The sequence below is a fragment of the Nannobrachium achirus genome (genome assembly GCF_963921795.1).
Source record: "Nannobrachium achirus genome assembly, chromosome: 8".
Lineage (NCBI taxonomy): Eukaryota > Metazoa > Chordata > Actinopteri > Myctophiformes > Myctophidae > Nannobrachium > Nannobrachium achirus.
This window is the reverse complement of record NC_137817.1, coordinates 23,881,607-23,907,457: the sequence shown is the minus strand read 5'-3', so window position 1 is coordinate 23,907,457 and position 25,851 is coordinate 23,881,607. Positions and strand designations below refer to the sequence as shown.

Genomic DNA, 25,851 nt, shown 5'->3' with positions numbered 1-25,851 from the left:
CTGTTGTAACTCTGAGGACCCCCTGTTTAAGACCCCTGGTCTAAAGTAGCTACGTACATTTACTCAAGTACTGTACTTAGGGAGAGTTTTGAGATATTTTTTCTTTACTGGAGTATTTCCAAATACTTATACTTCTACTCCACTACATCTCAGAGGCAAGTATTGTATTTTTACCCCACTACAATTATTTGACCTCTTCAGTTACTATTTATTTTGTAGATTTTGATTCTTATTACAAAACGTACGTTAACAACTTCAGCACTATATACATTTCGGCCGTTTGAAAATAGCCGATCTACAAGATCTACAAGCTCACAAAATGTGGGACTTTTACTTGTAAAGTATATGATTGTGAGTACTTCTTCCACCACTGTTTCCAGAATGATGCAAGCTGTTAAATGGCTACTGCTCCGTTCTGCTTTCCAGAGGCTAAGCTTGCATGTGTTCACACTTTATCATATCTATCATATCTGATTTGTTTGCCTTTGCAGATTGGAGTTTACTTTTATCACCTCTCAACAGCTAAATATAAGCATCAGGCATATTTTGGGACAAAAGAGCATATCCAAGAATATGCGTCTCACCTGACTGGCAAAATAGTGTCACCAACTTCTTATTTCATTAGCATTCTCCTTAATCACATAATATTAGTGCAATCGCATTTAGTTTTTTTCTCAACTTTCTGAAAGTGTGCCTCATATTTGCGATACGTTTTAATGGAAACCCAGTTAATGATGCACGTCCTGAACATTTCTAAGGTGTTGTGTAAGCTATTACCATGGCAACAGTGAATAAATGAACACATTATTTAAGTACTGAGAGTGGTTGTCTTGTCACAGTCCAGCTGTCAAGGTTGTGTGTGTGTGTGTGTGTGTGTGTGTGTGTGTGTGTGTGTGTGTGTGTGTGTGTGTGTGTGTGTGGTTTTATAACTTTTTTTGCACAAACGGATGGAAGATTTCACACAGCAACATGTCATTAAGCCAAGGGTCTTCAACAGGGGGTCCGGGACCCCTAGGGGGTCCGGGACCCCTAGGGGGTCCTCAGAGTTACTACAGGGGGTCCTCCAAATCGTTGTGTGATAGAAACTTGTTTTCCTTTTTTATATTAGCCACTTGAACCCTAGTGTTATATTCTGAGAACTTTAGCCAAAAATAGCAGATCTACAAGCGTTGTGAGCTTACCCTGATGAGCACTAAGAGTTGAGGCATTAGGAATTTGACATTTTTTAATGCCACATTTAGCTACCATGTCCCTGAATTTCACATGAAAACTGCTAGCCTATCCGCTAGCATAGTGTTGGGAGAGGGGAGCCCTTCAGCTCTTTTGCGACCAGCGCAGCTGATATCTTTGTTTGATGAGAACCTGTGTGGTAGTGCTCACTGCTCATTATTCACACGAGTAGAGAACTATTTAATTTATAATGAAGTTTAACCTATGAACTGTAATGCCACAACCTGAGGGACAGTGAAGGGCAAAGATGCATACGGACAAACATGATGCATTTGCATTTGTGTCCACACACACACACGCACGCACGCACGCACGCACACACACACACACACACACACACACACACACACACACACACACACACACACACGCAAACGCAAACGCACACACACACACACACACACACACACACACACACACACACACACACAGTGCTACAATGTGACTAATCTTCATTGGCTTTAGAGACACATTCATCATTGTTATTTACAGTTTGAATCGATGATTGCTTGATTGTTTGCTTATTTGTTCCAAGCTGAAAGGCATTAACAATGACCTTGTGGTGCCAATAATAAAGGTAGAACTACTTTGAGAATGTTGCAGCTTAATGTGCAACATTACATACAGTCTAAGTGTTTACAGTACATAGGGTATCATTCTGCACATTGATTTCTAAAGTTACAAATGAATAACTTGCAAGACCTTTAAGATACCAAATTACATAAGAAAGAGGCTCACAACGCTCACAACGCTACAACGCCCTACATTGGGAGGTGTTTTAGCTTGTAGTTTGTTTATTTTTACAATATTCATCTGTGGAACCGAACTAAATACTGTATAATGCCTCAACTCAATTCCAAGTGCTTGGTGGGGGGGTCCCCATTTCAAATCAGATTATTTTGGGGGGTCGTGGCCTGAAATGTTTGGGAACCCTTGTTGTAAAGGTTACAGTGTGTGTGTGAGTGTGTGTGCATGCGCGCGCGCGCGCGACGTGTATGTGTGTGCGTGTGCGTGTGTGTGCGTAACCCACCTCGTCGCACCCAGGCCGGAGCGTGTGCACGGTGTGTTAGTGTATAACAACAGCGGTGTTTTCCTTGTGTTAGCTCCTCCCACTTGATGATGTCAGTGGATTCTGACTCTGCACCCGGGCGGGGCCTTTCAAACAGCGAGATCTGGGCTGATTTGAAACAGACAGCATTGACCTTGACAACACACACACACAGACACACACACACACACACACACACACACACACACACACACACACACACACACACACACACACACACACACACACACATACAAACACACACTATTTTATTTTGCTTAAAGGCTCTGCAATATTGACAAAATCAAATACCACTTTTACATCTACTGTACATATGCTGCTTATGTCGTTGATATCTGGCAGAAACCCGGTATCTCCATATTTCAAATGTCTATGCTTTTTCGTAAATGAATGCCGTACTTCATCATGCAAGAGTGTTGCACAAAAGTAGTGAATAGCAGATCTACAAGGTCGCGACACGTTATGAGCTAGCTTCCGTCTGTCTGTCTGTCCGTCCGTCTGTCCGTCCATCCATCTCACCTGTCCCCCAGTGTCTCCTATGGTGAGGATGGCCTTGTCTGGATGAGAGGGATCTGCCCAGTAATCCAAACATAAGGGGGCAAACTTCAAACCCTGTAGAAGAGGCCATACAGTGTATGAGAGATAGAGAGAGAGACATAGACAGAGACAGAGAGAGAGACAAAGAGAGAAAATAAGTAGCATTTCCAGGGCTCTATAATGGAAAATAGATTTTAGGCATCTAGTCTTTTCAGAGCAGCTTGCAGTTAAGTGCAACAGAACAATAGTGTATAATTCTAAGTGGCTAATAGTGGAGGAGCACTGGGCCAAGACTGCACAAGAAAACAAAAAAACAAAAAAACATTCCTATAACCATGAAATCCTCTTGACAGTCATCATCTAAATGAGTGAGATCAGTCTTCTGCTGAGCCATATGGAGATAAATAAATATTCTCATATCGTCGTTGTCGGGTGAAAACCTTGTATGTCCAAAACTGTTGGTTTTGCATTTATAATTTTAAAAATGATTTAAACTAGTGAAAACAGCCGATCTACAAGCACACAACGCCTCGCGGTGCGAGGCGTTGTGTGCTTGTAGATCTGCTGTTTTCACTACTTTTGTGCAACGGCCTTGTATGATGAAGCAGGACTTTAATTTGCTAAATAACATACAAATTTGAAATTTGGAGATACGAGGTTTCCACCCGACAACGACGATATTCTACCTCTAGTCTAGAGGGGATTGATTGTATGTTGAGAACATATTCACTCACTATGTAGTGATAATGAATGAATCGTGATGTATTTTTAAGGTGTGACAATAAAGCATTTCTGATTCTGATTCTGATGTAAACATATTTATCTCTGCCGTGCCGGAATGGCCAGGGGCAGGGATAATGTTTTAACTCCTGTGATTCTGTGAGCAGCTAATCTCGGGCAATGGCTGGACCAATTGACTTGAAACTTTGCTTGCAATGAAGAAACTCCAAATATTCAAATTGGCCTCATGGTGGCGCTATAACAGGCCGCTTCACATTTTGGCCAATAAGTCTTTAACTGTAGCTCATACAATCAAGACATTTTGCAACTTCTGTAGCCTACAAGATTCTCTGCGTTTTTGCATGTTCTTCAAAACACACTTTCTTCAATACTATTTCTACAGATTTTATCCAAAACCTCACGCAAAATGGTACACATTCTCTATGGAGTCACGTGATCAAGATGTATCAGTCAGATTGTTATGTCAGTTTTACCTGAAGCTTGTACTGACAGCTGAACTCCTGTTTAGACAGCAGGTCATAGAAACACACCTCTTTACTGCTGAATGACACTGCAAGCTGAGAGAGAGAGGGAGAGGGAGAGGGAGAGGGAGAGGGAGAGGGAGAGGGAGAGGGAGGAAGAGGGAGAGGGAGAGGGAGAGGGAGAGGGAGAGAGAGGGAGAGATAATATGACAATCAAATCAGGTCAATTAATAGTGATAAACTAAATAGGATTGCCACAAAGACTCTTAAAGGGAACAAAAGAAACAAACACTTCCAGATAATGAGTGGGAGATCAAACAAAAAAGAACAACAACATTGCAAATTCAAACTTTTGGCCTAGAGTGTGCGTGCGTGCGGGTTTGCATGTGCGTGCGTGCGTGTGTACTGGGAAATGCCAGAGCAGTAAACGGGAGAAGAAAGAAAATGACAGACTGCATGGAGACAGGAGAAAAAAGAGGAGATGAGAGAGAAAGAGAGAGAGAGTTGAAATTTAAAGCATTGCAAACTCAAGAACAGAGCCCCAAAAAGTCCCCTTTTGTCAGTTGGTGAAACAAACAACACCTAGGCTACTAGTAATGGACCACAGACCAGCACTGCAAATCTCAAGACCTGACTGAATCTTGACTCATTGCTGCGGTTTAGAAACCTTGTACAGTACCTCCATTTCTTATGTTTTTTTTTCCTTCTTTTTCTCATTTATTATAACTTCTTCATACCACGGTGTCTCACAAAAAAAGCAGATCTACTGTACAAGCTCAAAACACGTTGCAGCGCATTTTTAGCTTGTAGATCTGCAATGTTTTGCTACTTTTGAATTTGAATCCTTAAAAGTTTTGGACATATGATATGACGCTTCCAGCCCTGCAGCGACGATATATCACTGCTTTGTATCGTAAATCAAAACAGCAGACTTGATGTGATACAACCGTCTAAAACAGGGGTCTTAAACAGGAGTTTAACAAAATATCAGAGTTACTCAGAGTCTACAAAATCTCCTTTTTAGCCAGATTCGTAACCAGATTCAGAGAACTTTAGCCGAAAATAGACGATCTACAAGCTCACAACGCCTCGCAGCGCGAGGCGTTGTGAGCTTGTAGATCGTCTATTTTCGGCAAAGAGGTTTGGTGGAGAAGTACTGACAGTTCTAGCGGTCAAATATCTGAAAACACAAATTGACATGAATCCAAAATACACTGATGATTGTGCTGTCAAACAATGAAACGATATGGAATCTATATATGACAAGGTCGTGGGGGTCCCTGCTCCATCTCCCTCTCAACTAAGGGGTCCCTGGCCTGAAAACGTTGAAGACCCCTGGTCTAAAAGGCTTTTTTTTACCTTGTGTACGTTGTGCAGCAGCACCATGTCTGTCACCCACAGGTCTTTGGCTCTGACAGAGTTATTGTGCAGTCGATGTGTTTGGAGAGGGGAGAGGTCTTCTCCGGCCCACAGCACCACGGTTGCCCCTTTGCTCACGGACAGGTAGCGCCCTGAATGATGCAGGTACAACACCTGAGCCGGCCACAGCCACGAGAAGATAAACAACACACACAGCTTTTAATTTATATTGTCATCACATGATGATGTCAATGAGGTGAAAAGGCAGTGGTGGAAAAAACACTCAAATGTTTTACTTACTTAAGTAAAAGTATCCATACTGCATTGTAGATACTCTGTTACCAGTAAGGGTGCCCTCAGACCAAAATACCTATGAGAGTGGAATCCGCGTTCCGCCAATGCATTTCAATGATAAGGGAGCGTTTTTTGCAGAAATCCTCTGCTGGCATGAAACCGCTTCACTCTCATTGAAATGCATTGGCGGAACGCGGATTCCACTCTCATAGGTATTTTGGTCTGAGGGCACCCTTAAAGTGCAAAAGTATTGGTATCAAAATGTACTTAAAGTGCCAAAAGTATAAAAACTCATTATGCAAAATGTCCCAGTCTTTTGAAAATAGCAGATCTACAAGCTCACGGTGTCACGCACTGTGACGCACATGATGGGCTTAATATTGATGACATCAGGCATCTCCATGTATGGGCATAAAAGGGACAAGGACGGAATTCATTTGCAACATCATTGTGATGTCAGCACAGGTCAGCTATATCCTTCTGCTGAGCTGGGATGAGGTGTCATTGTGACGTCAGAAGAGCATGAGGTGTGACAGACCGAGACGGACAGACAGAGATGAGCTGGAGGTTTTCATACTAAGTAGTGACCTATGGTCGCAATAATTGTAGTGGAGTAAAAAGTATAATATTTGTCTCTGAGATTTAGTGGAGTAGAAGTAAACATACTGGAAATTGGAAATACTCCAGTAAAGAAAAAATACCTCAAAATTGTACTAAAGTACAGTACTTGAGTAAATTGACTTAGTTACTTTACACCACTGGGTGAAACCCACCCCTGTCAGTCAGGGACGTACAGAGAATGTTAAAGAGGCAGGGTCTGAAATTTCTAAAAGGGCCTTTTGGTGAAAATATTGAAAATAGCTGACCTCCAAGCTCACAACGCGTCGCGCTGCGACGCGGTTGGAGGTTAGCTATTTTCTGTACTTACTCATGGTCTGGAGAGGGCACTTTTTACAGATGGGTAAAAGGGCAGGGGCGCAAGCCTCCTTTGATGTCTATGTGTGCATGTGCTTGCTGTCAGGGTAACATTACCTGTTGGACGGGGTCGCGGTGCGGAGAGGTCACGGTTCGCGGCGGCTTCCAGCGAGGAACGCTATTGGCTCTGGCGTGCTCCGCCTTGTCCGAGAGCTCCAGCAGCAGAAAGGAGCTCAAGCCCTCCCAATCCACAAGCTCCTCCCCCTTCACATCTCTGCTGTCCAATAGGAGGCCACGGCGCTCCTGGGTGAGGAGGACCACGCTGTCGAACAGGAGGCCGTACTCCTCCCCGGAGCCGCGCCCCACCGAGGAGCACGCACGCTCTGTGAACTGCTCTCTGGACAGGGAACCCGGCACGCCCAGTGGATCCTGGTCCACAAGATCAATAAACAAATAGAACCAGGGGCCTTCAACGTTTTCAGGCCAAGGACCCCTTAGCTGAGAGAGAGATGAAGCAGGGACCCCCAGAACCTTTCGTAGATTCCATATAGTTTCATTGTTTGACAGGACGATCATCAGTGTATGTTGGATTCATGTCAATTTGTTTTGTTCAGATATGTAAACACTTGAACTGTCAATAGTTGATCAACTTGACCTGGCTTTCACTCTGTAATTAATCTGCTCTTTTTCCCCTCTACACCAAAGCTCTTTGCCAAAAATAGAAGCTCACAACTATACGCCTCGCACTGCGAGGTGTTGTGATCTTGTAGATCTGCTATTTTTGGCTAAAGTTCCCCGAATATGGACACTAGGGTTCAAGTGGTTAATGTAACAAAAGAGAAAAAAAGGTTTCTATTACACAAAGATTTGGAGGACACCCTGTTTCTGTTTGAGATTAAACGTATTAGACCAGTTTTTCATAAATGTAGGGTTGCGGACTTGCGGCCCATTCTGGGTCGCGTACACTTTGTTTTTGGTCACAAGTAAATATTGTTTTAACTTTTCCTACAATTTATTAAAAACAACAAAATCCCCCAATTGTAATTAGTTATTTAAAATAAAATAAAAATCTAAAATGGGGCTTAAGTGTACATACATTCATGATATATTGTAAGTTTGGGTCTTGGGTAGACAAAAAAAAACTCTTTTGGGTCTCTGCATAATTTAGAGTGTACTGGTAATGTATACTATTGCTGAAACTTGTTTTCCAAATACACCTACAGTACAGTATAGTTATGCTATGTCATTCAAACTTTTTCAAGATTTTTCCAAATGTTAAAAACTAGCCGATCTAGAATGTAATGTACGAGCCACCACAATATTTTCAAATGGCCAGACTATAAAATTGGGTTAAAGTGGTTCAACTGTTTCTCATTCTAATGGGGACCCTCCCGAAATCCCCTTCAAGGACCCGAGTGGGTCCACAGACATATCACTCTAAGACAGGGGTCTTTAACAGGGGGTCCGGGACGGTGGGACCCCTAGGCCTAGGGGGTCCTCAGAGTTACTACAGGGGGGCTGCCAAATCTTTGTGATAGGATCATTCTTTTAAATTAACAACTTGAACCCTCGCATCCCTATTCTGAGGAGAACTTCAGCCAAAAATAGCAGATCTACAACCTCTCAACGTGAGGCATTGAGAGCTTGTAGATCGTCTATTTTCGGCAAATAGGTTTGGTGTAGAGGTAAAAAAAGAGCAGACCAAGTACAGAGTGAAAGGTCAAGTTAACTAAAAACACAAATCCAACATAGACTGATGACAGTGCTGTCTATGCAAGTCTATGAATCTATCTATGAAATCGATGAAAATCTGCATCACACATTCATACAATATGTAGAGGGGGTCTCTTCATCTCTCTTTCAGCTAAGGGACCCTTAGCCTGAAAACATTGAAGACCCCTGCATGCTTTAAGAACCAGTGCACTCAGGGGTGAGTCATACAGAGGGAGATAAACAGAGAGAACAATACATACACACACAAACACACACACACAAAGGGTCTCACCAAGAAGATATTCTGCAGGTTCTCATAGTCCTCCACACATAGCCTGCTCTCAAGCTGTCCCACCTCCATCCTGGTCCCCATGGTTACCGTTGTGGGGCTCAGGGTTACGACCAGCTGTCTCTCAATCAAGCAGTGTCCCAGACAAGGTCACGACTGTAGCGTCTGTGTGTGTGTGTGAGTGGAAGTGTGTGTCAACAGCGCCACAGTAAAAACCTCAGTGTTCATTGATGCATTTGTAAAGGGCCAGTCACACCAAGGACTGTAACTAGGCTATAACCATAACTATAAATGATATCGTTTTAAACTCTGTAACACGGGTCATAATGCAGTATAATCTATCATCATCTAAAATTTATAATGCATTATAATCGACTTATAAGGCTTCCAAACGCTCGTTATAAATGTTAATAATTATACATAACAATTTATAACAAAGACACTTTATAACCGAGTAGGTTATGGCAGCTACTGTATAACATGCTGTTCTGCTGAGCTGACGATGCATCATGACTATCACTTATAATACTTCATCACCAGCACTCATAAAACCTTGTTTTAACTATTATGCCCATGTGAACATTCTCAGAGTTACACTAACGCTGAGGATGTTGCTGTGTAAATTCCCCCACATCTCTAGTTGTCACATGGAGAAAAAAAAAACAATCCATTCACAGCTCTCATAATCCCACTAATGACCTTCCATACCTGTTTGACAGTAGGTTGCCATGGCTCCATAATCATACCTACCAACCCACCGCATGGTTACAGAACTCTTTTGTTGACGCTGCACAGCATGCAAGCATGTCAGCAATGAAGAGTGTAATGACTCATTTATACTTGGTCGTGGATCGTGCTGTGCACTGCACCGAGAATATCAGATCTTGTAGATCTGATCTTCTCGGTGGGCGAAAACAGCACGCAGCTAAGTATAAATCAAGCTCAGGAGTGCCTTTGATTTTTCAACAGGGATTTCCTACGGCTCAGTGCTTTTCAAAGACTGGGGGAAACCAGAGGCAAGGCATCCAAGGGCTACAATGGGCACCCCCCAATTATGCAGATGATGGTTGCTAAGTGTTATGTTGACAAATTCCTTGCTCCTAGCTTTAGTACAAGGTTTCTGAACCCCCGGTACAAGCCAGCAAACCCCTCACCACTTTCTACCTAGCATCCCTCTTTTGGGCATGTCATTATAGTTCAATTAATGTGCCAGTAGTCCTCAGTAGTCTATTCTAGCAGACAATCAGGAAGAATAAACAGCAGATGAATATATATAATAACAATAATGATAATAATAAACTTTAAGGTACAGTATATGACAGAAAATGGCCAAAACCAAGTGGCCCCTAAGAAAACTGTGATTTAGTACAGTTTTCCTGTATTTTTCTAAATGGAAAAATGTATAGCCGATCAATAACATAACTCACAACAGGACATATTGTGACCTGGCATTCTAGATCAGCAATGTTTGAATGTTTGATAAGTGGTTAAGCGTGAGTGTCCTTGTGACTAAAAGTGAAAACACATTCCTGCTAACATATCGTCGCCGTCGGAGGACAACCTTTTATGTCCAAAAAGTGTTTATGAAACACAATAGTTACGCAAAACTAATTTATATAGTTATTCCCTGTATAGATGCACATGTACTGTACTGTATATACAGTTATACTGTACATAATGTACAGTATAACTGTATATACAGTACAGTACATGTGCATCTATACAGGGAATATAGGCTACTGTATACATACTGCATACAGGTAGGTATTTACAGAGAAAATAGGTACACATACTATTGTCACAAAACCTAAACATGTTTTTATAAGGCATGTCAGCTTGTATTTGGCAAATATTTGGCATCCACTATAATAGGAACAAATCTGATAGGGATACTGAAAGAAACAGCCGAATTTGTCCATTTCTACATTTATGACAACTCATACCAAAAGGTTCCGCCGGCTCCATTTGGCCCTGGGTGGGTGCACACAAGATTTCATCGGCGTCCAAGTGGCTGTGTCTCTCTAGGCGGCAGCCAGATTGGATAAGCGGAGTCGAACGTGTCCTTTCCTATTTCATGACAATTCAAAAGTGGCCCGACAGTCTCTGCTGGGTCTGCTTGGCCCCAGGTGTCCTCCGTGCAACAGTTCAGTCCAGTCCAAGGCGTCCGAGAGGCATTTGGGCACAAACAGTTGTGGCTGTTACACGCACACACTCCCAGAGTTAACTGCCCCCAGTAGCCCAGACAGTGGTAAAGAGAGGCCACACACACGCACGCACACACACAATTCTTTTATTTTATTAGCCCTCACTCTCAAAGCCTCCGGCTAAGTTTCCTGGCAACCAAGTAGTAAGAAAGGGTTTTGTTTGTGTCCGGACCATGTGTGTGTGTGTGTGTGTGTGTGTGTGTGTGTTTATAAGAGAGCCTATTTACTCTACTCACATATTGGACATCATACAGGAGCTTATCTTAAGTTGGAACAAGGTATAATTACACACACACGCCAACCTAAGCTACCATGTGTATGTATTATGTAGTTCTATACAATACACAGGAACAATGGCATTCTTCTGTCTCATAAAAGGGGACATGTTTTATTACCAATAAAATTGCCATGTAGTCATTGGCCAGGCCACATATAAAAGGAACACTACACCCCAAACTCACAAAAACTTTTACATTTTTTCTTTTTATAAGGATGGCTTTAGGGAATCATCTCTGAAGTGTCCAAACTCCAATGGGTAACTTATTTTCTTTTCCACAGCTTTTCCATTGCATGTACGCATGCATGTACCGGTATGAATATCTTACAATAAATGCGAGAAATCTCTGTGATACTATACGCACGTGCACACACGCACACACACACACACACACACACACACACACACACACACACACACACAGCAAACACACACACTCTGTCAATGGACTAATTATGGAAGAAACTGATAAATAATATGCCTGTACCTTTATACAGGCATACAATACACACACACGCACTATAGAGTTGGCTTGAACATTGATTTGGCCTTCGTCTCCACTCTCTCTCTTCCTCTCTCTCAACTCTTCAGTGACCGAGACCAAATCCTCAGTGGGACTTAATGGCCTGGAATAACTTGAATTAGCTGATTACAGCGTTCATCAATGGCGACAGGATCAGAAAATGAGGTCTCAGCAATTTCAATAATAAAGCTTTTAAAAATTAACGCTTTCACAATTGGATTACAGCAGCGCGGGCAGAAGCCCGTACAGAACCCTAAAATAGCCCGCCTCAAATCCACCGTGGAGAATCAGCCATTATATATGGGGGAAGAATGAATATTGCTGTAATAGAGAAAGTGGTAAGGATCTAAGTACTGGGGAGGGGGAAAAAAGATCGAGATACAGTTGAAGAGGAGGGAAGTGAATGGCTTTCGTATAACAATGGCAGAACAAAATGGAAGCGAGACCCAGTTTTTGGAAAAATCCGTTCTCAAAATGACAGAACTTGTTTTATTCTGAACACTTTGCAGAATTGAAAGCGTCTCACACGTCGTCATGTCTCATTGTTTATAAGTCAGAGTGCGAGACAGAAGCACAAGTCCAAGTTTACGTATTTACATTTGGTTGGAGGAATGTGTGCATGCCCAGTTCAGGGGGGTCAAAATGAGAATCATAAAGTAGCATATCGGTGCTGTCGAGCAGAAACCTCATAAAGTATCTCCATAATCCAACTTTTCATGTTTTTTTTTCGTTAGTGAATTAATGACCTTGTTCATCATATACGTAAGTGTAGCTCAAAATTTGTGAAAATAGCAGCTCACAACGACTCGCATCATCTATTTTCACTATTTAAAATTTTTAAATGTTATTTATAATGATTAAAAAAGTAACGGTTTTGGACATAATGAGGTTTTCACCCGTCACAAACGATATGAGACTGGGACAGAGAGAGACAGAGAGTGACAGAAAGAGAAGAGTGCTACTATACATTCAGTCCTGTAGTCAAATGCGTATGTGTGTAAACATTATTATGCTACATCAGATTGGTTTAAACAAAGCAGCGTCTAACTCCTAAAACACAGGGTGGAATTCCCACCACGTTGTTAAACGTATAGACTTCATGTGCCTACATTCATGCCAACAGTATCGTAAGGCTAGCAGGTGAGACAGGCGATACACAGAGAGGCGGAGCTAAAACAGGACATAAAGGGGACAAAATACTAGAGTTGTACTTGTTTGTGCATTGTTTCATGTATTTTCAGTGCACGGCACTGGAGCACAACTAAGTATAGAAAAGGCATAACAGCTACATATTCCCCAGCTAAATGCATGTCCATATAGCCATTGCTATGTAAAGTAAAGCTGGATATTTGTATGTTTGGTAAGCTGGCATGTCCAAGTTGACTATCTATTTATTTGGCTGTATGTCCTGCCAGCAGACTGTGAAGTGGAAACAATTTGAAATGCCAAAAACAAACAAACAATAAAAATGGTAGTGTTTTTGATGGCCTCTGTACGTGGCGTTGCAATCCACCGAGAGATGGAAGGGAAAGAAAACAGAAGGAAGAGAAGAGAAAGGGGAAAAAGAAGTAAAAGAAAGGAAGAAAATCTAGAACGACTTAAGAATCTCAGCTGTCAAGGCATGATAAAAGAACAAACATAAAATAAACATTTTCTTTCTTTTCTAAATTCCCTGGAGTTTTACAAAAAGAAAATGGTTCGCTTTGAACCTCCTGCTACCTGATCACCCTCCTGAAAGATACAAAAAAAAAAGATAAATTATACATCCCAAAAATAATTAATAAAAAAGTTTTTACAATTTATAAAGGCTGATAAAATATATTCTCAGATAAAAGCCTCTGCAAATCTGTATGTTTGTGTGTGTGTGTGTGTGTGTGTGTGTGTGTGTGTGTGTGTGTGTGTGTGTGTGTGTGTGTGTGTGTGTGTGTGTGTGTGTGTGTGTGTGTGTGTGCGTGCGTGCATGCGTGCGAGCGAGCGTGTGTGCGTGCTTGGGTGCTTGCGTCAGTACACATCCTCTCTGGATCCTATGCCACGGCCTTGAAGGTCTGCAGTATCATGTTGGTTTGGTGGGTGAGCCGGTTGGCACTGACAAACACGTTGATCGCCCTGGAAACAAGCATGACATGAGACACGGGGGAACACGCGTGTCAGCTACAACAGCGGTAAAAAACCATGGCAACAGATACTGGCATTGATCTGGGGACAAGACTTTGATCTGGCTGGAAGGAATGGAGAGTGTCAGGCCCGAGAGAGTACAAGCCGATTTCAAGCGATTTCGCGGGAAGTAGGCCAAGGGAATTATTCAGCGCCGGTTTCGTTTGGCGTGTAGCATGCCTGTGATCAGCCGACAACCGTTTACTTGACATTGACATTGGAAGTGAGTGTGCACAAAAGAATGAAGAATTAAGTATTGCTATGTGTATGCATTTAACCACTTATGGCCTATATCCTATATAATAAAAATAGTGGGTCGAATGGCGACGTGTTGAGCTCGTAGATCTGCTACTTTCGTTATTTATTTATTTAATTCTTGACAAATGTTTTTCCCTATAATGATATGTCCAAAACAGAGACACCATGTAAGACGTGGGTAAGCGCGTGTGTGTGTGTGTGTGTGTGTGTGTGTGTGTGTGTGTGTGTGTGTGTGTGTGTGTGTGTGTGTGTGCACGGCTGCACGCACACGCGTGCGTGTGGTACTGTGGGAGACAGTAAGAGGGTAATGCAGGAGACAAAACATTATACATAATAAACAGGGGCGTCACAAGGGGGTGAAAAGTGGGACTGAGTTACTAGGGCCCAAGTTTGGAGGGGCCTTAATTATTTTATACTTTAGCTATTGAAAAATAACAGATATACAAGCTCACAGCGCAGCACAGAGTGCCACGCTGCAAGCTTGTAGATCTGCTATTTTTAAAAAGTCATATTTTTTAAGCGAACATTTGTAACTCAAATTTTGCTTCTGGGGGGTCCCTGGAACTAAATATTTTGAGATGGAGGTCTGTGGTCAATTACATATCATTTTGGGGGTCCTTCACATGAAAACGTTTGAGCACCATTGACATAGAAACATAGTTTTTTTTTTTTTTTTTTTAAACCTTAGAAGGATTTGAAATTTTCAAAGACTTGCACAAATGTTCAAGTTTTTTCAAAAATAGCAGATCTACAAGCTCGAAACGCGGCACTCGGTGCCGCACTGTGAGCTTGTATATCTGCTATTTTTCAATAGTTAAAGCACAAAATAATGCCTTCCCAGTCTAAATGGGTTAAACTCCCTCCCCCCATGAAGAACATTCATGGGGGCCCCGCAGTGAATCCTTGTACCCAGGGCACAGAATTTGGTGCGACACCCCTGTACATAAATACCATAGTGAGAGCAGTGAGAAAGAGAGAATAGAAGAGAAAGAACACAGAAAGATCAAGAATGAGTGAGAGTGGCCGTCTTACTTTCCATCTTTGAAGAAGGTTTTGAGCGTGTCGCTGAAGCTCTTGGAGTATTTCACAAACTCTTTCTTCTGCTGTTCAAGGGCCTAGCAGACAAACACAAGACAACTTACTGAACAGGCGCGCACGTGTGTGTGTGTGTTTGTGTGTGTGTGTGTGTGTGTGTTTGTGCGCATGTGTAAACTAAGTACCGGTACATTTACTGAGGAAGTACTGTACTTAAGGACAATTTGAGGTATTTCACTTTACTGGAGTATTTCCAATTTTCTGCACTTTACTCCACTACATCTCAGAGAGAAATATTGTACTTTTACTCCACTACAATTATTTAAAAACTTTAGTTGCTAGTTACTTTACTAGATTTGGGTTATTATTACAAAACATACATAAACCACTTCAGCCCTATATACTGTACATTTAGGCCATCTGAAGCTAGATCTGACATTTTAAAAAGATTAGTATACTATTAGTTATACTGTACATTTGAAAACTTTCTTTGGTACTTCAAGTACATTTTGATACCAATACTTTTGTACTTTTACTCAAGTAAATTTTGAATTCCAGACTTTTGCTTGTAACAGTGTTTCTGCATTGCACTGCAGTGTTGGTACTCGTCATTGAGTACTTTTTCCACCAATGAAAGGAGGCTTTGTGCTGCTCGCGTGCGCACGTGCGTGTGTGCGTGCATGTGTAGGTACTCACCCGTCTGTTTTGATACTGGTATTTTCTGAAGACTGTGTTGACTGTGTCAAGGAGCTCCTTTATAGCACTGGCAATGTCTCTGAGAGAGAGAGACACACACACACACACACACACACACACACACACACACACACACACACACACACACACACACACACACACACACACACACACACACACACACACACACACACACACACACACACACACACACACACACACACACACACACACACACACACACACACACACACACACAGGGAGATTACTGAATCAGAAATCAGGCAGTTTTTGTTACGCAAGGATAGCCTGAAACTACTACTCTGCTCTCTCTCTCTATCATTCACAAACATCCCCCGATCCTCTTTTTAACTGTTAACTTTCTCCCCCCCCCCCACCCCGTCTCATTGCAGTATAAATCTGCGGTTTTATAGCTTTAGTTTTTGAGCGTTGCCTTTGAAATTGTTTTATTTTATTTTATCCCTAAGCCTTGAGCTCGGCAAGGACTTTACTGTAAGCACTGCCTCACGGAGTGACTATTGAATTTGATCTAAATAATGACAAAGTAGGGCAAGAAAATTTTAACTTTAAGAAACTTTCACATTCTTTCTGTGCCTCTGTGTGTGCCTCTGTGTGTGCGTGCGTGCGTGTGTGTGTGTGTGATGCTGAAGACACAATGCGAGTTGTGTGTGTGTTCGCTCAGTAAAATCTAAGTTATACTTTGTTGTACAATAGTGATGCGTTGTTGGATGCATTGAAGGAAGCACAAGCTCAGTTCGGGGCTCTCCCCAGGTTGGCAGAGGGAGAGTAGCGCCAAGGATTACAGCTTAGGCGATTGGCACTGGGTGAAAAATGGGTTACAAAATCGTGTGGAATAATAAAAAATGAAAAAATAAAAAGAGTATAGTCAAGTGGATGGCAGTGTTCAAAACGAATATAAAAAAATACAATGGTAAACGTTATAGTTATCTTGGTAGTTGGCGTTCCCGGTGGGGAATGGCGCTTAACCCATGGCCATTTAGAACGGGTACACATTATTGTGTATCATTATTTTATGCACCCAGAAGCAAAATCTGAGTTACAAAACGTTCGCTTTGAAAATACATATATTCAAAGATTTGCACACATTTTCAAAAATAGCAGATCTACAAGCTCGCAGCGCGGCACTCAGTGCCGCGCTGTGAGCTTGTATATCTGCTATTTTTCACTGGTTAAAGCATTCAATAATTCTAGGCCTAAATGGTGCTTAACTCACTTGATGGTCTGCAAGAAGCGCACTCTGTCGTTGATGTGGTCCGGTATGGTGCTGAGGATGTGCTTCAGAGCTTTGGCCCTCTCGTTCAGCTCCTGGAACTCCACCTGCCGCTTGTCAATCAGGAACTCTGGACACGCCCAAACAGGAGAGATAACCACAGCCCTTAGTGACAGACTGACCCCATAGTTGAACATAAGAGTGGTGGTTCTCAAAATGTGCAAATTCCAAGCAACCCCCGTAAAGAGTATACAAATTGTCATCAAATTGAACCGAATGGACGCCATTTTGAGAACTACTGACACAGTGCCAATAAACATGCTAACAACTGCAGCTGTGTAAACGGCTTTGCACACAGACACGTTTTTTTCGCATGGAAAAAAACGGACAAAGAAGAAAACAATGATTCTCTATGAACTCATGCACACCGGCTCCAAATTTACCATGCGGCAGGTGGCTGCGGCAGTGCGTTTTTTTTCCCGATCAAACAAAGTTCAATTTGTGCGTCTTGTAAAAACTCATTGACTACTTTTATGAGTCATTTTCGGATCCGAAGTGAGGATTCCGCACAGCCTTGCACACCAAATGCGTTTTAATCATGCCGCAAACAGAAAAAAACGCAGCGGTTGTGTGTGTGCAAAGCCCTTAAGAGTTCAGTAATACTACTGTAACATAATAGTAGTACCATCAACATCTATGCAGAAATACATACCTCTCATCAACAACACACCAAAATGAGTGGTCCCCCAACACAGCCTCAAAAGTGTACAAACACAGGTTGTACACGTGCTCACACACGAACATAATGTTATACTACATATTCATACATACAGGCATGGATATGTACACAGAGACACACAGCATCAATCAACGTGGTAGAAATCGTGATGTGCCTCAAACTAGTATACAGGAGTTATTATTTTAAATTCCGCCAACTTCAATGAATGTGTGTGTCTGTGTGCGTGCGTGTGTGCGTCTGTGTGCGTGCGTGCGTGTGAATTCATTACCACCATCAATCACAGTACATGGCATAGGGAATTCAATTACAGAGGGGAGTGAAGGAAGTTTGAGTGGCTGGAGGACAGCGGTCCATTAATGGAGAAACAGCTCCACCCAGTGGACTGATGGCGTAGTGCAGGAGTACACTGCAGATCTTTCATACCCAACACATTCTCACCCAAAGGAGTACCTTTGACCGAGCACAAGTATTTCAGAAGTTGGGGGAAGACACATTTTGAGTCTTGGAGTGAGAATGTAATGCTTCAGGCAATAGGGATGTACATTTTTATTCAACATTTTATAATCGAAACGTGTTAATTTATCGATCAATAATAAGGAAACGAACACGCTTTTACAATGTATGAACGTCTGCTGCGTGGCCCAATAAAAAATTATCAATACAACAAATGTAATTTGCCATAGCAATGGAGATTTTATATGCACAATTAGCAGCATAAATGAGAGGATTCACACATAACACCTAACAGTGCATCATCTGGGATACAATCCCTTTTATGCCCATATAAGGAGGCTCTGAGTATCTGACATCACTGTGATGTCACCTGTTTCAGCGCATGTATGGAGATCCCTGCTCTGAGTATCTAACATCACTGTGATGTCACCTATGATGTCGCAGTGATGTGTCAGGGGAACCACAGTGTCAGGCATTACCCGTCCGGACGGACGTCTAAACGGACAAGCTGTGACGGTTCTGATAGTAAACTATATTCACCAACAAGAAGTGTGTCTATGCCGTGTCACACAACAATGCTTTAGGAAGGCAGTTGCTATAAGGTCACACTCTCGCTTAAACATCAACACAGCACACACACACACAAACACACGGTTTAGTTTTACACTGAGAGTTGAATTAACACACACTGAGGTAGGTTAGCATCCCAGAGATTGTTCTAATGGTATCAAATGGGCTCTGTGGCCTAATGCAGTGTTTCTCAACATTTTCTAGATCAGGGCCCATTTGAAAATCTTGAAGGTGTTTGTGGCCCACCCATCTGACCACTTAACACGGCAGCTATGTGTGCATTATCAGAGAATGTATTATATGATCAATCAATCAATTCTGTAGTATACTTTAAGTTAATATTTATCGGTATAACAAAACATAAAAAAAAAAACGTTTTTTCCTAGGTTTTAAAGAAAACTAGACCAGGTCAACCTGGTTGTGCCAGACCCCCTGTCTGTCATCATCATTTATGACATCATGCCTTTTGTAGGCATGTCATCATCATCATATATACCCTTTATATAGAAAACCCGGACCGACATTTGCTTATGTAGGCCTACCCATTTCATGGGTCTGGCAATAATACCATGATTTAAAGGGGAAGACCACCCATTTTCAATATTGAACTATGTCATTAATATACCTTAGAGGAGTTGTGTGGAAATTAAAAAACAGTTCCCCCTCTTCTGTGTTGCCTAGAACTGGAGGATTGATTTGGGGGTTTGTATTGCAAATTACAACTTGATGACATCACACATTGTACTTTACAATACAAACCCCAAAATCAATCCTCCAGTTCTAGGCAACACAGAAGAGGGGGGACTTTTTTTAATTTCCACACAACTCCTCTAAGGTATATTAATGACATAGTTCAATATTGAAAATGGGTGGTCTTCCCCTTTAATTATGTTAATATCAATATTATATCATCATTAAAATCGTAGTGTTTTGTTAATTATTCGGGGGCGATTTGCAATATCCTCCCAGCCCACAGGTTGAGAGACTGTGGATCCTTGAAATTCCATAGGTTGAGAATCACTGCACCAGAGTGTGTGGTATTAGAAACACAGCTAAGGGTCTTACTCATTCCAGCTCCTGAGGAAGACAACCATCTTATCCCATATTCTTATTCAGTTCACCACGTTCCAAGGTTATACATGAGCACCATCTGGGAAGCGTTAAATCCATTGGAATGCACACCAGGCCTCCCTTACCTTCCACATCGTCCCCGGCCATGCGAAGCAGAGATTCTGTATAATTGATCTCCAACTGCTTCTTCTGTATTATCTTGACCACAATGTCCTGGGTCAACCCCGGGTTCTCCTTCTCAGCCTGGAAAGCGTGCGCGCGCACACACACACACACACACACACACACACACACACACACACACACACACACACACACACACACACACACACACACACACACACACACACACACACACACACACACACACACACACACACACACACACACACACACGAACATAATCACTGTCGGGCAGAAAACTTTAATGTCCATACTTCAACTTTATGAGTTTCTTTTTCCTTTTTTTCTTTTTCTTCATAAATGGATTTTAAACTTTTTGTGAATTATGATAAAACAAATAAATATGATGGTATGATGTTGTTAATGACTAATTATTACAGAGTGATGAGATCTGAACACAAAGTCCAGGGGTCTTTATCACCCTGAACACAGCAACCCAGCAAGACATAAGTTTGACTCAACAACGCATTAGGGACAGGTGGGAGAGCAGAGCAGCACTCTGCAAGACAAGATATGCCCTGTAAACAATAGAAACAAACCAGAAGAAATGACCTTTCTTACCTTTATAAAGGCTGCCCTCAAGGTCTGTGCTGCTGATAAATTTACTTTCTCCAACTGCAAGATATACAAGAAAACAACACACCCACAGACAGACACGTTAGCCTCAACTCTTTGCAGAGCTCCTTTCATTCAACAACAGTTTTATGTTATTACAAATCATCTTGACACAGTGGAAAAAGTAGCCAGGTGAGTAGCTGATGTAGAGTAATGAATAAGTAGATGTGAACTATTGACTGGTAATATTCTGCAATTCCCTGCACAATTATGCTGTGAAAATAATCTTTCTTGATATCATCTCCCTTATTGACAGAGACAGATTTAATCTTCACAGTTTAAAGAAGGCAATTTGTGCTTAAAACGTTTACAAAATGGGAACATAGAGGTCTAGATGTGCCGTGCAATATTCATCTTATTTCAAGTCGCCCGTCTATTGTGATATATATTATCAAATGTGCATCATCATTTGTGTATGTTGGAAAACCTTCAAGAATCCTACAACAAATATTAAGTGAACCAAAACAGTCTATGTGAACCGTCAAGACAATCCATACTATGGTGGAAGTACAGCTAGCTAGCATTTCACAGCTGATGAATCATGTGAATGCTCATCATGTCCACTGGGTTCTCCAAGAAAGCACACGCCATTTATGGTCAGAATCAGATCAAACTTCACACCCGTGGCTGTACGAGCTGCATCCTTTACATGTTGTTCTATTTGGCCCAGAAAGCTAACCATGGTATGTTATTTGTGAAGTCTCGGTTACAAAACAATTGTTCACAAACTTTCTCCATGTCAAGGACCCCAAAATAATGTCATCATTTGGCCACAAACCACCATCTGTATATCTTTTTTTGCCAGGGAACCACATATAAGATTTAGAAAATATTCAAAATCTTTAACATTTCTTTCAAGATTTTTGAAATGGCTGATCTTGCCATTTTCAAATAGCAGATTTATAAAGGGTTACAGTGGTTAAACTGATTCTGATGCTATAGTACTGTATGTATTAACACATTTTGCTGGGGACACCTCTGAACCCCCTCAAGGACTCTTGGAGGTCACCGGAGCCGGGACCTAACTTTAAACAAATGAAATAAATTCACAAATCAAGACTTACTACCAAAGTGCATGAATAAGCTCTGCGGCGCATAGCAAAGATGCCAGAGTCTAGAAAATGTCTCATTAGGGCTGGGACAAAAGAAAGTGCCGCACATGTAACACACACACACACACACACACACACACACACACACACACACACACACACACACACACACACACACACACACACACACACACACACACACACACACACACACACACACACACACACACACACACACACACACACACACACACACACACACTCTTTTAACTCAGATCCCTTTTCCACCAGGGTTGAAAAGGTTCTGTTCCAAATTTTGAGTTCAAAAAATACTATTTTTTTTTCTTGCCCTGAACAGACAAACAAAGTGGCCGTGTGTCACTATTCTACAGGTTGGAAGTTGCAGATGCGATATAAACAATGGCTAAAGCAAGCGAAAAATCATCATTAAAAAAGCAGAGAAAAGTGTAACTGCCATTATTTCCCCTGTGAAATGTACACTTTGGCAAAATAAATAATAATCCCCCAGAGTGTCTGACTGTTTCACCTAGAGAGGTGGAGGGGGATGTACTGTCGCAAAGAAAACATAACTCTAGTTTACGGCAATACAACCTGGGCTTTTACATGGAGTTCAAAATGTTTTGCTAACAACACTTACAAGAAAAAGTCCCTATCCGCTGTCATTGAGTACTTTGTTTGAACGCTTGTCTTGGAAATAACTTGAGTTTTGAATGAGCTCTGCTGTATCCCTGATGGAGATACATGGTTTATGTTTGACAGCAAGGATATACTGTACAGATGCACACAATAATAGACATGTGTGAATTCAGCCTCATTCACTGTTCTGTACGTGTGTTGCTCTTTAGTTATATGCAATTACAGTAGGTTGTGTTATTTCCGTTCTACCAGGGTGTAACCTAAAAGACAGTGTGCTGTGCTCATGTCATGTGGGCGCTCCACCCTGTCCACCCTGTGTCTCACACTCACACACACATGCACGCACTTACGTCTGACAGCAGATGGGTAACTGAAAAATGTATACTGCACCACATTATTGTGAATCACAAAGAGTTGTAATGTAAATGGTAAATGATAAATGGTGCATTTATATACAGTAACACGTTATTCCAAAGCTCTTTACATAGATTGTGCATGTGTTTGTGCGTGCGTGCATGTGTGTGTGTGAGCACGTGTGGAGAGAGACAAAATCATTAGCATCCTGCCTCGCTGTCATGCACATAATATGAATTAGAATAAAAACAAATGTTGGCTATCCACAAGTTTCCAACATCCCATCGTGCATTGCACAGAAATTGGACGGAGCTTCCGGCACCGCAGCCGAGTGTGATCTACAAGCTCACAGCGGCTGCATCTGCGACGCGACGTGAGCTTGTATGTCTGCTGTTAACCGGAAATGTGGTGCAGTGTGGTGCAAAACATTCTCCAGTAAATTCCGCGGAAAGAGGTGGATAGAGTATATGTATCGGGTCTGGATCGCATCCTGGTATATCTGGCAGTGTGTGTGATCCCTTGACGGCAATCATTCTTATAGTGTGAATAATGTGAAATACTTTAACGATCTGACGAGTCGCCGACACTTCAATATCGTACAGTGTGTCCGAGCCTCAACTCTGGGGGAGCCCGGGATCGAACTGGGGACCTTGCGGCTCTCCGCATTAACTTTTTCTTTTCTCTATCCGAGAGTGTGTACAAATATAACCAAATTAACCCATAAAACACCAAGATCTTTACAGTGTGTATTCTCTATACCAGTGGTTCTCAACCTGTGGGTCCGGACCACCAGGGAGGTCTCCACATGATTTTGGGGGGTCCCCAGATGACTGTAAGTGACAATTTAAGGACCTTTTGGACCTTTTTAATACCTCCAAAAAACAAAATAAGAAAGAATGAAAGAAAAGAGAAAAAAAGTAATCACCATACTATACTAAAGAAACTGATGGTTAAATTGTCAAATAATATAAGAAAGAGGCAAAAATTGCCGATCTACAAGCTCACAGCACCTCACAACACAAATTGTTGTGACTGTGCGCTTGTAGATCTGCTATCTTCACAATATTTATATACAGTGGTGCTTTGGTATTTTCTTTTCTGGGCGGACGGTCATTTATTGACGTCACGTGCACGGGCGCGCACTCGCCTCTAGAGGCTATTTAGAAAGAACGGATGTCAACAGATCTAATGGTGGAATTTGCATTGTTACTTAAGATTTTATTTTCTAGTTCCATTTAATTCAATTAGAAAATACAGCGCAGCAGTAGAGAAACAAAGTTTGAACAAATCTCAAACAGTAGCCTACATACCACAGTAATGGAGCCATGTATGAGGACGCACACACATGCACATGCAGTCACCGTTGGAAACCTACAGTAGGTGTTAAAGTATCCATATGAATTAGTGGTGTCGACGGTTAACCGGTTAATCGGTTAGCCGACCGTTAAGAAAAGACCGGTTATGCTTAACGGTTAAACGAGTTAATTTTCATAATAATATGATCGCGTTGTCCTGGTCCTGGAAAGTGTTGTTTGACTATGGCGATGTGATTTTGTTAAACAGACTGCTGGTTTTGTGTTGCGCGCTGCGCCACTGCTGTGTTTTCTTTTCCTCCCTCCTCCTCCATCTCCTCCTTGCCTTGAGCTCGCTTGGAAAATCAAATGGCAGCGCCGTCGCGGGGCGCGCGATGGAAAGAATGCGCATCCCTCGTTGTCAACATCAGTGTTGTCAAATCAAATTAATGCGAGACACCCGGTCAGATAGCAGTGGCAGACTAGCTCTGTAGTGGTCTAACGCTGTGGGTGCAGATCTAACCATGAAACGAAACTTCGCCAAACTTTGCTGCACGAACGGGCAGCCAACTCCAAGATAATAGCCAAAGATATTATTATACCAAGAGACTATATTAGTGTTGTCCTGGTGAAAGTTTTCCGTGAGGTGTTGTTACACTGTGCCCTGTCACCAAACGACTGTGCAACGAGAAGAGAGATAACGCTACAATAACCGAACAATCGCCTCAAAACACACTCGCCCCCCGTGTTTTATGTGTAGGACTACATGGTGGTTTTGATCCCGGGGGCGGGGGTGAGCTTGTTTTGGGACGAGCAGCGCATTTTGCATCCTCATCTCAACAGCGCAGCAAAAAAAGGTTGAAAAAAATAAATAAAAATACCGTTAATTAACCGGTTAATGCTGTCGGCTAACCGGTTAGGAGTAAAAACTTTAGCAACATCCCTAATATGAATAGGGGGTACTTGGGCTTGTGAATCTAGGGGGGATGCGCTGCAGACTGGTAAACCTGGTAAACTTGAATGTAACTTGTATGTAACTTGTAACTTGAATCTATGGGGACGCGTTCACACGTGCAAGCACTGTTCCGTGCCGTTCCTGCGCGTGCATGTGGGGAAATTATTGGCCAGACGCCGTGGTGGTACATCCAGCCTCCAAAGCACTACTGTTTATATACATACAGTATATCGACTATTTGAAAATAGCAGACCTACAAACTCAACAATGTGTCACAACAATGCAACGAGTCGTGAGCTTAGATCTGCTATTTTCAAAACAGTCTTTCAACAACACAAATCTTGTATTGGGGTCCCTTTCCTAATTATTTTCGGATTGTGGGTCCGAGGCCAAATACAATGATAATTTGAGAGTCCATGAAATGAAAAGGCTAAGAAGCACTGCTCTGTACATTCTTCTACTGTTACCTGGTTAAATACTGGATACATCACAGTGTAGAGAGCCATGGAGACCGCAGAGGTAGTAGTATCAGCTTCATTCTTCATGTCTTCCATGATCATCCTTGTCTAGTCAGCGGTACTGTCTGTGTGTGTGTGTGTGTGTGTGTGTGTGTGTGTGTGTGTGTGTGTGTGTGTGTGTGTGTGTGTGTGTGTGTGTGTGTGTGTGTGTGTGTGTGTGTGCGCGCGCGCGTCCACTGAAGCCAATCTCACCACATTCAAAGAGTATGGCAAAGATCTGAGAAAGACAAAACACAGACAGACACAAACGGGTGAGCAGAGCAACAGGTGGTGGAAAACGGGAAGTAGAAAAGAAAACTGCAAGACTTTACTTGTTCGGGTCTATTATAATACATCATAATGGCATTTATGATGCATTGTAATGCAGTTATAAGTCTTTGTTAGT

General features: G+C 42.0%; 2 protein-coding genes across 3 annotated transcripts in view; both read right to left on the bottom strand.

The window, feature by feature from the left end:
* Window positions 1-8,692, bottom strand: part of LOC308290000 (cilia- and flagella-associated protein 337-like) — a gene marked incomplete at both ends in the record, with an annotated part of 54,409 nt that extends 45,717 nt beyond the window's left edge. Inside the window, 5 exons of the mRNA XM_080731779.1 lie at window positions 2,819-2,911; window positions 4,051-4,134; window positions 5,398-5,571; window positions 6,724-7,035; window positions 8,612-8,692. Of these exons, the coding sequence (XP_080587905.1) occupies window positions 2,819-2,911; window positions 4,051-4,134; window positions 5,398-5,571; window positions 6,724-7,035; window positions 8,612-8,692 (744 nt within the window). The remainder of the gene's footprint in view (window positions 1-2,818; window positions 2,912-4,050; window positions 4,135-5,397; window positions 5,572-6,723; window positions 7,036-8,611) is intronic.
* Window positions 8,693-13,457: 4,765 nt separating this feature from the next.
* LOC308289350 (programmed cell death protein 10-like) lies at window positions 13,458-25,661 on the bottom strand. Of its 2 annotated transcripts, none has more exons than XM_080731037.1 (7): window positions 25,416-25,661; window positions 20,585-20,638; window positions 19,966-20,083; window positions 17,011-17,137; window positions 15,756-15,834; window positions 15,057-15,139; window positions 13,458-13,718 (listed from the first exon to the last, which is right to left on the bottom strand). In XM_080731037.1, exons 1-7 carry the CDS (start codon window positions 25,506-25,508, stop codon window positions 13,637-13,639), a joined length of 636 nt encoding a protein of 211 aa, XP_080587163.1. In that variant the 5' UTR covers window positions 25,509-25,661; the 3' UTR covers window positions 13,458-13,636. The 2 variants fall into 2 exon arrangements, with proteins under 2 accessions (XP_080587163.1, XP_080587164.1); XM_080731038.1 differs by having other exon boundaries at window positions 15,057-15,127.
* Window positions 25,662-25,851: the final 190 nt, after the last annotated feature.

What these genes read in the sequence shown, in the direction of transcription:
- LOC308289350 (XM_080731037.1), bottom strand. Translation starts at nt 25,508, where the DNA reads ATGATCATGGAAGACATGAAGAATGAAGCTGATACTACTACCTCTGCG. An exon ending in TGAGGGCAGCCTTTATAAAG is followed by an intron (nt 20,084 to 20,584) that starts GTAAGAAAGGTC and finishes CACGCTTTCCAG; the next exon opens with GCTGAGAAGGAGAACCCGGG. An exon ending in ACCAGTATCAAAACAGACGG is followed by an intron (nt 15,140 to 15,755) that starts GTGAGTACCTAC and finishes TTTGTCTGCTAG; the next exon opens with GCCCTTGAACAGCAGAAGAA.